The 15364-nt window shown below is 50.0% G+C and overlaps 1 protein-coding gene across 2 annotated transcripts in view; it reads left to right on the forward strand.

The window, feature by feature from the left end:
• The first annotated feature begins 5553 nt into the window (after window positions 1-5553).
• The window catches only part of ERI1 (exoribonuclease 1), a 91481-nt gene continuing 81670 nt past the window's right edge, over window positions 5554-15364 (forward strand). Inside the window, exons 1-2 of one of the 2 annotated variants that reach the window (XM_033916108.1) lie at window positions 5554-5700; window positions 13637-13809. In XM_033916108.1, the coding sequence (XP_033771999.1) occupies window positions 5662-5700; window positions 13637-13809 (212 nt within the window). In that variant the 5' untranslated portion in view covers window positions 5554-5661. Of the gene's footprint in view, window positions 5701-5791; window positions 6110-13636; window positions 13810-15364 lie in introns of those variants that run through there. The other variant, XM_033916118.1, reaches the window with a different exon arrangement.

A 15364-nucleotide genomic window follows, 5' to 3' on the forward strand; every position in this document is an offset into this window, starting at 1 on the left:
AGCCAAGAGGGAGATATGCCTGGCAAAAGCGCAGGCGGAAGAGCAAATGGCTAAAAATGTAAAAAAGGGAGACAAAAATTTTTTCAGGTATATCAGTGAAACGAGGAAGATGAAAAAAGGAATTGCTAAACTAAAAGATGCTAGGAACCAATATGTGGAGAGTGATTAGGAAAAAGCAAACGTGCTTGTAAACCGACCAGATACTTGTGATGGTCGGTATATCAAATTACAAATAAACTTGAAACTAAACAAATAATTCTGCTCTGTGTTCACGGAAGAAAATCCTGGAGAAGGACTGAAATTGTCTGGCAAAGTTACATGAGAAAATGGAGTAGATTCTGTGCCGTTCACGGAGGAAAGTGTTTATGAACAACTTGAAAACTGAAGGTGGACAAAGCGATGGGACCAGATGGGATCCATCCCAGGATACTGAGGGAGCTCAGAGAGGTTCTGGCGGTCCTATTAGACTTGTTCAACAAATCTCTGGAGACGGGAGTGGTTCCTGGGGACTGGAGAAGAGCAGATATGGTCCCTATTCACAAAAGTGGTCACAGGGATGAAGCGGGAAACTACAGGCCGGTAAGCCTCACTTCGGTTGTTGGAAAAATAATGGAAGTTTTGCTGAAAGAAAGGATAGTGAACTTCCTAGAATCTAATGGGTTACAGGATCTGAGGAAACATGGCTTTACTAAAGGTATATCTTGTCAAACGAACCTGATTGAATTTTTTGATGAGGTGACCAGAGAGCTGGATTGAGGACATATGCTAGATGGGGCCGTTGGACGATGGGGATAGGAAGTGAGTGATTAAGGAGGATAAAGAGGTAGCTGAGAGGTTGAACACGTTCTTCTCGTCGGTTTTCACGAGCGAAGACACATCTAATATACCGGACTCAGAGGAGCTCATGAATGGGGAACAGGCTGAAAAATTGGAACACATAGAGGTAAGTAAGGAGGATGTCCTCAAACAGATAGACAGGCTGAAATGCGGCAAATCACCGGGCCCGGACGGGATCCTCCCAAGGGTTCTGAAGGAACTAAGACAAGAAATAGCGGGCACAATCCAGCATGTTTGCAACCTATCCTTGAAAACTGGTGAGGTACCAGAGGACTGGAAATTGGCGAATGTCACACCTATCTTCAAGAAGGGATCGAGGGGTGACCCCGGGAACTACAGGCCGGTGAGCCTGACTTCAATTATAGGGAAGATGGTGGAAGCTATGATCAAGGACGGCATTTGCGAGCACATCGAGAGGAATGGCCTACTGAGAACAAGCCAGCACGGATTCTGTAAGGGAAGATCGTGCCTAACGAACCTTCTGTACTTCTTTGAGGGAATAAGCAGTCGGGTGGACAATGGGGAACCCATAGACATCATTTACCTCGATTTTCAAAAGGCTTTCGACAAGGTGCCACATGAAAGGCTGCTTAAGAAGCTGTGGAACCACGGGGTGGGAGGGGATGTGCACAGATGGATCAAGCACTGGTTGTCGGGTAGACTGCAGAGGGTCGGAGTAAAGGGTCAATATTCTGACTGGAGGGGAGTTACAAGTGGTGTGCCACAGGGGTCGGTGCTGGGGCCGTTACTCTAACATATTTATCAATGACCTGGAAAAGGAGGCAAAGTGCGAGGTTATAAAATTTGCAGACGATACCAAACTGTGCGGCAGAGTTAAGACCAGGGAGGAGTGTGAGGACCTACAAAGGGACCTGGACAAGCTGGAAGACTGGGCAAACAAATGGCAAATGCGCTTTAACGTGGACAAATGCAAGGTCATGCATATAGGGAAAAAGAACCCGTTGTTCAACTACAAATTGGGGGGGGTATTATTGGGAGACAGCAGACTTGAGAGAGACTTGGGTGTGCTGGTGGATGCATCAATGAAGCCATCTGCACAGTGTGCAGCAGCCTCGAAAAAAGCCAACAGGATGCTGGGCATCATAAAGAAGGGCATAACAACCAGAACACGGGAAGTCATCATGCCATTGTATCGAGCGATGGTGCGTCCACATCTGGAATACTGCGTTCAGTATTGGTCACCTCAAGAAGGACATGGCGGTACTTGAGAGAGTCCAAAGGAGAGCAACGAAAATGGAAAAAGGGCTGGAACACTGCCCATACGCCGAGAGGTTGGATAGGCTGGGGCTTTTCTCTCTGGAGAAGAGGAGGCTCAGGGGAGATATGATAGAGACCTTCAAGATCATGAGGGGCATAGAGAGGGTGGATAGGGACAGATTCTTCAGACTGAAAGGGACAGCAAATACGAGGGGGCATTCGGAGAAACTGAAGGGAGATAGGTTCAAAACAAATGCAAGGAAGTTTTTTTTCACCCAAAGGGTCGTGGACACTTGGAATGCGCTACCGGAGGAAGTGATCAGGCAGAGTACGGTACAGGGATTCAAACAGGGATTGGACGGATTCCTGAAGGATAAAGGGATCGTGGGATACTGAGGGAGGAGCTGGGATGTAACACAAGTATAAAAAGCTAACCAAGTAATGAGTATAGAAACCAAACCAGGTCGTGCATGTGCAAGACCGGAAGGTTAGGACTTCTATAGGAAGACAGGATTTAAATGAGAAACCAAGGTGGCAAGGGAGCCTCTTCTGGTGATACAGACAGGTCGTGACCAGTCTGGGCTGCCGCGGGAGCGGACTGCCGGGCAGGATGGACCTATGGTCTGACCCGGCGGAGGCACTGCTTATGTTCTTATGTTATGTTCTTAATTTACTTAGATTTCAGCAACGCCTTTGACACGGTTCCTAATAGGAGGCTCTTGAACAAACTTGAAGGGCTGAAGTTAGGACCCAAAGTGGAGAACTGGAATAGAAACTGGTTGATGGACAGACGCCAGAGGGTGGTGGTTAATGGAAGTCGCTCGGAGGAAGGAAAGGTGAGTAGTGGAGTCCCTCAGGGTTCGGTGCTGGGGCCAATCCTGTTCAATATGTATGTGAGTGACATTGCTGAAGGGTTAGAAGGAAAAGTTTGCCTTTTTGCGGATGATACCAAGATTTGTAACAGAGTAGACACCGAGCAGGGTGTGGAAAACATGAAAAAGGATCTACAAAAGTTAAAGGAATGGCCTAATATCTGGCAACTAGAATTCAATGCAAAAAAATGCAGAGTAATGCATTTGGGGATTAATAATCGGAAGGAGCCGTATATGCTGGGAGGGGAGAGACTGATATGCACGGATGGGGAGAGGGACCTTGGGGTGATAGTGTCCGAAGATCTATAGGCGAAAAAAACAGTGTGACAAGGCCGTGACTGCTGCCAGAAGGATGCTGGGCTGTATAAAGAGAGGCGTAATCAGTAGAACGAAGGTGTTGATGCCCCTGTACAGGTCGTTGGTGAGGCCCCACTTGGAGTATTGTTTTAATTTTGGAGACCGTATCTGGCAAAGGACACAAAAAGGCTTGAAGCGGTCCAGAGAAGAGTGACAAAAATGATAGGAGGTTTGTGACAAAAGACGTATGAGGAAAGATTGGAAGCCCTGAATATGTATACCTTAGCGGAAAGGAGGGACAGGGGGGGTATGATTCAGCCATTCAAATACTTGGAAGGTATTAACGTAATCTTTTCCAGAGAAAGGAAAATGGTAAAACCAGAGGACATAATTTGAGGTTGAGGGGTGGGAGACTCAAAAGCAATGTAAGGAAATTCTAGAAGTCGCAAGATTATGGCGGTATAGAAAAAATAAAGTTATTATTAGCTAGTTATTAATGTAATCTTTTCCGGAGAATGGAAAATGGTAAAACCAGAGGACATAATTTGAGGTTGAGGGGTGGGAGACTCAAAAGCAATGTAGGGAAATTCTAGAAGTCACAAGATTATGGCGGTATAGAAAAAATAAAGTTATTATTAGCTAGTTATTATTATTCTTTACGGAGAGGGTGGTGGATGCTTGGAATGCACTCCCGAGAGAAGTCGTGGAGAGGAAAATGGTGATGGAGTTTAAAAAAGTGTGGGATGAACACAGATGATCTAGAATCAGAAAATAAGAGTAAATATTGAAGAACTAAGGCCAGTACTGGGCAGACTTGCACGGTCTGTGTCTGTATATGGCCGTTTGATTGAGGATGGGCTGGGGAGGGCTTCAATGGCTGGGAGGATGTAGATCAGTGGTCTCAAACTCGCGGCCTGGGGGCCACATACGGCCCGTCAGGTACTATTTTGAGGCCCTCGGTATGTTTATCTTAATCACAAAAGTAAAATAAAACAGTTTGTTGATCATATGTCTCTTTAGCTATAAATTACAATATTATTATTAAGACTTAGCCAAAAGGAAAGATATATAAACTATAAAGAGTTTTACCTCATGCAAAATTGTCATTTCTTTAATAAGACATTAACTATTTTTTCTTAGGCCTTCAAGTACCTACAAATCCAAAATGTGGCCCTGCAAAGAGTTTGAGACCACTAGTGTAGATGGACTGGAGTGAGCTTTCACGGAGACTTCAGTAGTTGGAACCTAAGAACAGTACTGGGCAGAGCTTTGGATTCTTGCCCAGAAATAGCTAAGAAGAAGACCCCCCCCCCAACAAATTTTTAAATTGAATCAGGTTGGCAAACTAGATGGACCATTCGGGTCTTTATTTGCCATCATCTACTATGTTACTATGTGACAAGGAAGCAAGTGGGTCAGTGTGAGGGGTAGGGAGGTTGTGTTCTGTATGTATGAAAACTTTTCTTATAGGGTTGACTGCAGGATCGATCTGTATTAATCTGGCTTCAGTTTAACAATGGGTATATTGATGTTCTAATGCTCACTGCAGTGTTTATGATGCTCCCTTTTCCTAGATGCACCCTTGCTGTTTGACCCATGGATTATTACTAAAAAAAATTTTTTATAGAGAGAGGAGGGGGGTGTTAAAAAACTAAAAAAAAACTAAAACTTCAATAAAAATTGTTTACAATCTAAATAAACTAAAACTTAAAAAAAAATAAAAACTTTCTGAAGTAATTGCTGCTTTTTATGGGGACAGGTTACTTTTAGGGGGGGATGGAAGGGATTCCTCACGCTGACGGGTGGGATTTCTGTTCCAGTGCAACTCTCTAGAGCCAAGCCCTTGTTTTGGGAGACCTGGGCTGTCACAGACCAATATGTCAAAAGAAATCAGGAGAACACCAGCACCAACCAGAACCACAGGAAGCTCCCCAAAAAATACCAACAATGGTAAAAGCTGCAAATCCTGTCACAGCGGTGGATACTCTCCGCTCCCGAAACAGTTCAGAAGGATCCACAGCCTCCCTCTCTCCCAATAACAAAAATCCAAACCGCAGAACTGTAAAACTCTGCACCTGAGGCGGCCGTAGTTTTCCCTCGTCTGCCAGTGTGAAAGCCAATTGGGATTCAGCCTGTATTATCAAAAACGTGCTTAAGAAGCCGACCAAGAGATTTGATAGGCGGCTTCCACCGTCAATTGACAAGAAACTTAGTTTATCTGCGCCTTAGTACCTAGTTCTTTGATCCTATGGGAAACGGTTGCTCCTTGATCGACGTCCAATTTAACCAATGAGAACAGGAAATCACTCGTAACACAGTGCCCGCTGAAATTTTTTTTTTTTTTTTTAAAAGAAAACGTGGGGGGACTTCCTGTCCGTGTTGCGGATGATGAGCATGGAGGTTGTCATTCTTTAGCAGGGAGTCTGCAGGCGGGATCATGGCTGCTGAGCCGCTCGAGGAGAGCAGGCCTTTGAAAGTGAGTCCGCAACAGCCTGCCCCCTCCCCCAAGCTTCCCTCCGCGCAGTTAATGATAATCTCCCTGATCAGTTCATCGAAGCACTGGGAGTAAAGCTCCCCGCGCACAGAACATACGTATCCCCACCAGTGCTTTGATGAGCTGATCCGGAGCGAGGCGTGCTTCTGTTGGGAGTGAGAGACGAGATCCGCAATGACCATCGCAGCCCTTTACGAGAGCAGCGTAGCATTTGGCATGAGGAAGGCCTCGCAGGCTAAGCGCGGCAAATCCGACATGCGGAAGAGAATATCAGAGCTTGTGAAGCGGGAGGGGCTGAAAGGCGGCAAGTAGAAGAGAAAAAGCATGCAGAGGAGATCCAGTTCCTTAAACAGAGTACAGACCAATCGGCAACTGAAGGCACAGTTGGAAGGTATAATTGCACCAAATAAATGAAGACGTTTCTTGGCCCCTGCTACATCTGCCAGGATTTTTGTTTTTACTAAAACACTGTAATGGCCATAAGCAGCTAGCTTGCATTCCTCGTAAACTTCCTCCAATATTTATCACGGAGATGAGAGCAACTGTAAATCTTGAAAGATCCTGCAACAGAAGTTTGTTGTGAAATATATAATTTTCATAATTAAGGTTAATGATCAAATTTTTATAGTATTTTTTTTCCAAGTTCCTTGGCTTTATTCTTAGGCTGTTTTTCCTAGGAGTGGCAGTAGATTTTAATGACCACCGACGTGAGAAATGGTGATGGTAATGGTGGGGATAAATGAAGGATGGGGTGGGGATAAATGAAGGATGGGGTGATGAAAAAATGTTGGGAGCACCGTTGGCGCCAGGAGAGCACGGAGATCGGGAGCGGGGCTGCTGATAAGTGGCCACCGAGGAGAGTTCAGCACTGTGATGTGCATTCGTTTTATTCTCCAGCTGCTGGAATTTTTTTTTGTTTGGAAGTTAGTACAGCCTTTGGCTCTTTACATTCATTTAGTTGGGTCAACTGACTTCCCATGACGGAAATGAAGCAACAAAAAGATACCACGGCAGACAGAACCCATCGGTGACAGATTCTAACGCTAGAGGGAGGGAGGCGAAACTGGCGAAAGAAAAAAGCCCCAATAGCTGAGTGGCAGGAGGCTGCTTTGGGCTTCCCCAAACCAGAGCGCATGTGTCAAAGTGGTCAGACGGGATTACGATGAACCTCTGTGCAAATCACTTGCATGGAAAAGCACAGTTACTTACCGTAACAGGTGTTATCCAGGGACAGCAGGCATATATTCTCACATGTGGGTGACGTCATCTACGGAGCCCCAGCGCGGACAGCTTTTCAAGCAAACTTGATTGAAGTTTCAAGTTTGCTACACTGCACCACGCATGTGCATGCCTTCTTGCCCACTAGAGGGCGCATCCCCACCTCGTGGTCCTCAGTTCCATAACCAGCAAAGAAGCCATCCCCGGGGAGGAGGGCGGGTTGTGAGAATATATGCCTGCTGTCCCTGGATAACACCTGTTACGGTAAGTAATTGTGCTTTATCCCAGGACAAGCAGGCATGATATTCTCACATGTGGGTGACCTCCAAGCCAACCAAAAAAGGGCAGGTGGGAGGATGGCAATTTAGGAAAACAAGTTACGTAACACCGACTGGCCAAACCGGCCGTCGCTTCTGGACAAAGTGTCCAGACAGTAGTGGGAGGTGAACGTATGAACCGAAGACCAAGTGGCAGCTTTACATATGTCCTCCACAGGAGTAGACCGGAGGAAAGCAACAGAAGCTGCCATAGCCCTGACCTTATGCCCCGTGACTCGACCATGGAGCGTGAGACCAGCCTGAGCGTAGCAAAAAGAAATACAAGCAGCCAACCAGTTGGACAAGGTGCGCTTGGAAATAGGATGTCCCAACCGATTAGGATCAAAGGACAAAAACAATTGAGGAACCTTCCGATGAGACTTGGTACGTTGGAGATAAAAGGCCAACGCCCTCTTACAGTCAAGCATGTGAAGCGCCGCCTCACCAGGATGAGAGTGGGGCTTCGGGAAGAACACCGGAAGGACAATAGACTGATTGAGGTGGAAATCAGACACAACCTTAGGTAGAAATTTCGGATGAGTGCGAAGAACCACCTTGTCATGATGGAACACAGTAAAGGGCGGGTCCGCAACCAAAGCCTGAAGCTCACTAATTCGACGAGCAGACGTGAACGCAAGTAAAAAGACCACCTTCCAAGTGAGAAACTTAGGAAGAGACTTGTCAATTGGCTCAAAGGGAGGTTTCATCAGCTGAGCCAAGACCACATTCAGATCCCAAACTACAGGAGGAGGTTTCAGAGGAGGATTAACATTAACTAAACCCCTCATGAAACGACCCACCAGAGGATGCAGAGAGAGAGAACGTCCCTCTAGATGCCGATGGAAAGCAGCAATAGCACTGAGATGCACTCGGATGGAAGTTGTCTTCAGCCCAGACTTGGACAAATGCAGCAAATATTCCAGAACCGAGGACACCGGAACGAAACTCGGGTCCAGATGGTGCGAGGCACACCAGGATGAAAATCTGGTCCACTTCTGGGAATAACAAAGCCGAGTCGAGGCCTTGCGCGAGGCTTCCAACACCTCCCTGACCGCCGAAGTCAGGGGGAAAGGAACCAAGCCGTCAGATGTAATGACTGAAGATTGGGATGCAACAGTGAACCCCGACTCTGAGACAGCAGAGAGGGAAAAACTGGCAGAAGTAGAGGCTTCCTGGCACTGAGTTGAAGGAGCAGGGAAAACCAGTGCTGACGAGGCCAACGTGGCGCTATGAGAATCATAGTGGCTCTGGATGACTTGAGGTGAACCAACGTCCTCAAGATCAGAGGAAAAGGAGGAAACGCATAAAGGAATCTCCCTCCCCAGTCGAGAAGGAAGGCATTTGCCTCGAGACGGTCCTGGGAGTAAATCCGGGAACAATAGAGGGGCAGTTTGCGAGTCTCCAGGGAAGCAAAAAGATCCACCTGAGGGGTCCCCAAGCGGTCGAAGACCTCGCGTAAGACTCGGGAGTTTAGCGACCACTCGTGCGGCTGGAGAAGACGACTGAGTTTGTCTGCGAGACAATTCTTTTCTCCCTGAATGTAGACCGCCTGCAGGAAGATGTTCTGGGAGGTCGCCCATTCCCAAAGGCGCAAGGCTTCCCGGCACAGAGACCAAGAGCCCGTTCCCCCTTGTTTGTTTACATAATACATGGCCACTTGGTTGTCCGTCCGTACCAGGACTACCTGATTGCGCAGCAGATGACCGAACCCTCGAGCTGCCAGGAAAATGGCGCGAAGCTCCAACACATTGATGTGACAAAGACGGTCCTCCGCCGACCATAGCGCTTGAGTCCGCAGACCGTCGAGGTGAGCTCCCCACGCGTACTCCGAAGAGTCCGTGGTCAGGACCTTGCGATGTGGAGGGACGAGAAAGAGCAAACCCCCGGAAAGATTGGAAGAGTTGGTCCACCAACGGAGCGATCGTTTCAAGGAAGGAGTCACCGTTACAGGAAGGGAGAGTGGATCTCGATCCTGACGCCACTGGGAGGCCAAGGTCCACTGAGGGAGTCTCGGATGCAAACGGTGTGACATGAACTGTCGAAGCCATGTGGCCGAGTAGAATCATCAGTCTGTGGGCAGATACGGAGCGCTGCAGCAAAATCTGACGGGCCAGGCGAAGCAGAGCCTCCAGTCTCGACGAGGGAAGGAACGCCCGAAGGCAAACCGTGTCCAGCACGGCCCAGATAAACTGCAGGGATTGAGCCGGGCACAGTTGCGATTTGGGAAAATTTACCTCGAACCCCAGACGTTGAAGAAAAATGATAGTCTGTCAGGTCGCTGAGATAACCCCTTCCCGGGATGAAGCCTTGATCAGCCAATCGTCCAGGTAGGGGAAGACCTGCAGCCCCTGAGATCTCAGGGCAGCCGTGACCACCACCATACACTTCGTGAAGACCCGAGGAGACGAGGCCAGCCCGAAGGGAAAGACGCGATACTGGAGGTGCAACTCCCCCACCTGGAACCGTAAGAACTTGCGGAAGGCGGGATGCACCGGAACATGAGTATACGCTTCCTTCAGGTCCAGGGAGCACATCCAGTCCCCCGAGTCTAACAGAGGGTACAGGACTGGGAGGGACAACATACGGAACTTCTCCCGAACAAGAAACTTGTTGAGCCCTCGGAGGTCCAGAATTGGGCGTAAGTCCCCTGTCTTCGGGACCAAGAAGTACCGGGAGTAAAACCCCCGTCCCCTTTGGTTCGGGGGAACAGGCTCCACCGCCCGAAGGCTCAACAAGGACTTGGCTTCCGACAGGAGGAGAGGAAGCTGGTCTCGACAGGCAAGAGAAGCCCCCGGCGGATGTTCCGGCGGCCTGGCTAAGAAGTTTAGCGAGTAACCCTCGGAGATGATCCGGAGCACCCAAGCGTCCGACGTGATCTGGGCCCAGGCTGGAAGAAAGGCCTGTAATCGGCCCCCGATAGGAAGGGGGTCCTTTGACAGTGCGGAGGAGGCCCGCCCCCAACCGCGCATCATGTCAAAAAGATGGAGCGGGTTTAGACGCTCCTTGCGCCTGAGGCTTTGGTTGGGACGTTCTGCCCTGCTGCTGGGGACGCCGGGTCGGAGGTCTGGAGAAGGCCGGCGTCGACTTCTGTGGGTACCGCCGCGGAGGAGGTCTAAACGGCTTCTGCAGCGGGGCCCGGGGTTTAGGACGGACCAATGAGGCGATAGAGCGCTCATGTTCAGACAAGCGTTTGGTCGCCGCCTCCAAGGACTCATTGAACAACTCGGAGCCAACACAGGGAAGGTTGGCCAGGCGTTCCTGCAAGTTCGGGTCCATATCTAACGTACGAAGCCATGCGAGACGGCGCATCGCCACCGCAAAGGCGGACACGCGAGAGGCCAACTCAAAGGCATCGTAGACTGCGTGAAAGAGGTAGAGGCGCAGCTGGGATAAATTGGCCATAAAGGCGCCAAAATCCTCCTTATGGGAATCAGGCATGACTCCATAATACCCGGGCAACGCCTTGACCATCTGCCTTAAATAGGAGGAGAAGGTGAAAGCGTAATTAAGGACCCTGGCCGCCATCAAGGAGTTAGAATAGAGGCGACGACCAAACTTGTCCAGGGTCCGCCCCTCCCGCCCGGGGGGAACCGCAGCCGAGACCCGAGAAGGCTGGGACTTCTTCAACGCCGACTCCACCAGCAACGACTGGTGAGACAACTGCGCTTTATCGAAGCCCTTGCAGGGGACTGTGCGGTACTTAGACTCCATCTTAGACGGAACAGCTGTGACTGTAAGAGGGGAGTCCAAGTTCCTCAGGAAGGTCTGGTGTAGAACCTTGTTAAGAGGCAGCCGGGGGGTCTCTCTGGGAGGAGAAGGCAAATCCTGCTCCTCCAAAAATTCCTTCGTATATTGAGACCCTGACGCCAGATCAAGGTCCAAGGCTCTTCCCATATCAAGGACAAATCTGGAAAAGGAAGAGGGCTTTGAAGGAGGCGAGGGAGAACGAGAAGTCTTCGTCGCCAAGAAGGAAGGGGAAGCCTCACGGGAATAACGAGGCTCCCTCCCCGTGCCTGACCCCGAACCCCAAGAGGCCGCATCAAGCGATCTCGATGGGGTCGGGGACCGGCCACGCCCCGAGGAACCCCTGCGGGAAGTCCCCGGGGTATGAGGGATCGAGGCACGCCCCCTCCGTCTCGGCGAAGAGTCCCTCGAGTACTCAACCTCGGAGGAACGGAGAAGCCTCGGATTATCGAGGCGAAGCTCGGAGACCCGAAGGGTCTCGGCCCCGGTCGGCGAGGAGCGACCGCGTCGTCGAGGAGAAACTCGTTGACGTTTGGGCTTCCTCGACCGACGCTTCGCTCGAGGCCGACCCGAGGGCGAGGAGCCCCGGGAGGACCTGGACGAAGAGGAAGAGATCCTCCGAACCCTCCGCCCCTTGTCCCGAGGCCGCACGCTCAGCTCAGGCTGGTCAGCCGAGGTCGAGGGTACCGAGACTGAGGCCGCCGACGCCGGGGCCACCGAAGGCGGCTGGAGGTGCGCGAGGGCACCGGACAGCTCCGAGGTAATAAGTGCACGGAGTAAGTCCTGAAAGGCCGGTACCGCCATCATGGCAGGCAGATCCGGGGCCGGCGGGTGCTCCCTCGAGGGCGACCTCGGTCTCGAGTATTCCCGCGGGGCACCCGACTTCGACGCTCGGGGCGGGCCGAGGACGACCCACCCGCCCCCGTCGATCCAGAGGATGGCTTCTTCGAGGCTGGAAGAGAAGAAGGAAGTGAGGACTTACCCTTCGTTGACTTCGGGGTCGAGGAGACCGGCTTCGACGAAGCGGGCTGACGGGTCGAGGGAGACGAGGCCGAGGTCAAGGCCGGGGCCGAGGCCGACGTCGAGGCCTTCCCCGCCCCGGAGTCCACCGCAAAGAGCTCCGCCATCCGACGGCGGCGGAGGGCCCGGGTTTGAAAAGTAGAGCACCGAGTACAAGAATCGGTCGGGTGCTCAGGGCCCAAACAAAGCAAGCACCACCGGTGAGGATCGGTAATTGACAGGAGACGATCGCACCAGGTGCACTTTTTTAAAACCCGTCAAGGGACGGGACATGGACACGAAACCCGTCCGGGAACGAACGAGGTCCTGCGGCCGCGGCTACCGGGAGCCCCCGGAGCCGACTGAAGAAAATAAAAGTTTTTTTTTTTTTTTACGAAACTCGATACACAATCAAAGAAAAAAGCAAAATAAGCACAGCGACCAAGAGAAAAACACTCAGCCGCGGTGTCAGAAGGCTAAACACGAAGAGCACAATTTCCACAGGGCTTCTGGCTCCGCGGAAAAGACTGAACTGAGGACCACGAGGTGGGGATGTGCCCTCTAGTGGGCAAGAAGGCATGCACATGCGTGGTGCAGTGTAGCAAACTTGAAACTTCAATCAAGTTTGCTTGAAAAGCTGTCCGCGCTGGGGCTCCGTAGATGACGTCACCCACATGTGAGAATATCATGCCTGCTTGTCCTGGGATAACTTGTTGGTATGTCAATCTCTGTTCCACAATCAGCCAAAACATCTGCCAACAGCGACTGCCATGGTCTTTTTTTTTTAGTCAAGATTTGTTTATTAAAGTTTTTCAAAAATACAGAATAAGGATGAACATTTCCAGTACATGAGGAATATGTGGTACAATAAGTAAATGAGTAAACAATCGTAAGTCAAACCTAAGAAAAAATGCTCTGGCAGGTAACAATTCAAGTGCATCTAGCCTTGAGCCATTATGTATATTAGTCTGTTAAATTACATCAATGCTAAACTGGTTCAACTAGTTTAGGGTTGATCGTTAGAAGCATGGTGAGTTTAGTGCATCTGGGCCTTAGTGTTAATTCAGCCTTGCACCAGCATTCAAATCTAGCTATTCCACAACCTCATCCATAAGCGCCTGATCCTATGTAAATTTATGCGCGCCTCCAAATCAGTTTTGTCTTAGGTGACACGAAAACCTCTTCCTATTGCCTAACCTTAGGAATCTGATTGGTTGGCTCTATAGAGTGACATCAAAGAACCGCACGCGGTCTTGGGTCGCTAGGTTAGTGTCTGGCGACGAAAGTGGAAAAGATGGATTGAGCAGTCAACTTTCTCCGAGTGGAATGGGGGATGAAAAGGAAAACTGGAGTTGCACGAAAGAATGAGATCTGCAAGAGCATTAGTTTCTGCAAGTTGCGGTAGATCGTCCACGCTACACAGAGTGGGTGATATTAAAAGGCATGCCTGCCAGGGTGCTTTCTGTCTTGCGTTCTGTTTTCCTTGTCTTGCTGTGCCATTGTTTCCAGGGCCTTTTCTGAGAAGAATGTGCTTTCCTCTATGCCCATTAGTGTCGTGTGCTGTGCTTGTTTTTTGTTTTTAAATAATGCGATGCTGCAAGTTCTATTTTTTTGCAACTTACTAATAATTTTTTGTTTAGGGTGGGCAGCGATGTAGACTGGATGGCGAAGAAGAAAGGGAAACGAATTCCGTTACTGCTGACGATTACAGCGACCCCGTGTACAAAGAGCTGGCAGCTACCAATGGCCGTGTTAACAGAATGAGCCGAGAAGAGCTGAGGCGTAAATTAGCCGAATTAAAACTCGATACCAGGTGGGATCAATAACTGATTGTTTATCGGTTAATTTTGTGTTTCTGCATAATCATTTTAATAAATGAAATGGAGAAATGTGAGAAAATGCTTTATCTATTGTAGGCACAAAATGGGGAGAATTGTTTAGGACTTTTTTGGGCTCTTAAACAAACAGTAGTAGTTCATTGCTACCGTATATACTCAAATATAAACTGGGATTTTGGGGCCAAAAAATTGGCCCAAAAATGGGGGTCCCGGTTTATATTCGAGCCAACACCCCTTCCCAGAATTTTGCAGGCCGCCCCTGCCACTGCCAGACTCTGCCCTCCTCCCTGCCCTATCCTCATACCTCTGCCGATCCCTGGTAGAAGTGCAGCGGGCAGGAGCAAGCTTTCCACACTCCTGCCCCATTGCTAACAGGCTGCCACAGATCGAGTTTCTTTGGCCGCTGAGTGGCATGAGCAAGAGAATTCGTGGGAACCAGTAAGGAAGCCGCTCAACGCCGAGCAGCAGCGCCAAATCATGCTCCTGCTTGTGCCACTCAGCCGAAGAAACTGGATCTGCGCAGCCGATTAGCAGCGGGGCAGGAGTTCAGAAAGCTTGCTCTTGCCCATTGCACCTCCACCAGGGATCGGCAGATGTATGAGGATAGGGCAGGGGGGGGGCAGGGGGTAGAACCTGGGAGGGAGGGTGCAGAGCCTGACAGGGGAAGGATGGAAGGGTGCTGGGTGCAGAGCCTGACGGTAGGGAGGGGTGCTGGGTGCGGAGCCTGACAGGGGAGGGAAGAAAGGAAGGGTGCTGGGTGCAGAGCCTTATAGGGGAGGGAGGGAAAGAAGGGTCCTGGGTGCAGCTTCTGATGGGAGGGAAGGGTGATGGGTGCAGAGCCTGACGAGGAAGGAAGGGTGCTGGGTGCAGAACCTGATGAGGAAGGGAAGGGGGCTGGGTGCAGTGCCTGGCAGGAAGGGGGCTGGGTGCAGAGCTTGGCAGGGAGGGGGCTGGGTGGAGATCCTGACAGGGCAGGGCACTTGAATATTAAGCTGCCTGACTTATATTCGAGTCAACCATTTTTCCTTCTTTTTGGGGGGGAAAAAGGGGGGATCAACTTATATTTGAGCATATATGGTAGTTTTATTTCTGTTCTTATTGAAAACAGAGAAAAATTAAGTCAGATAATCACTATATAGCCTAACTGTGACATCTATCCCTTCCTCTCCCTTAGAGATCCATTACACTTGTCCCAAACTTTCTTGAATTAAGATACTTTTTGGGCCTCATTCTGTATAGGACGCAGGTCTTGGGAGCTGCCTAAGAAGCGGCAGAGTATCACGTGTTAATTGCGCACCGGTGTCCATACAGAATTCAGGCTACCTTAAAAACAAGAATAGTTTCTGGGATCCAAGATGGCTGCTTCTACCCACTGCTGAGCGGACGCCTCTGATTGCCTCTCTTGGTTTTTAGCCTGAGATGCCGAAGAGAAGGGGGAAAAAACATCAGTGGTACCTCCCGGCGCTTAGAAGTCCCCCTTGCTACTATTGATAATTTTTTCAGATGCCACCAACAAGAGCAAGTAATGGG

This window comes from Geotrypetes seraphini, chromosome 1 (genome assembly GCF_902459505.1).
Source record: "Geotrypetes seraphini chromosome 1, aGeoSer1.1, whole genome shotgun sequence".
NCBI classification, from domain to species: Eukaryota; Metazoa; Chordata; class Amphibia; order Gymnophiona; family Dermophiidae; genus Geotrypetes; species Geotrypetes seraphini.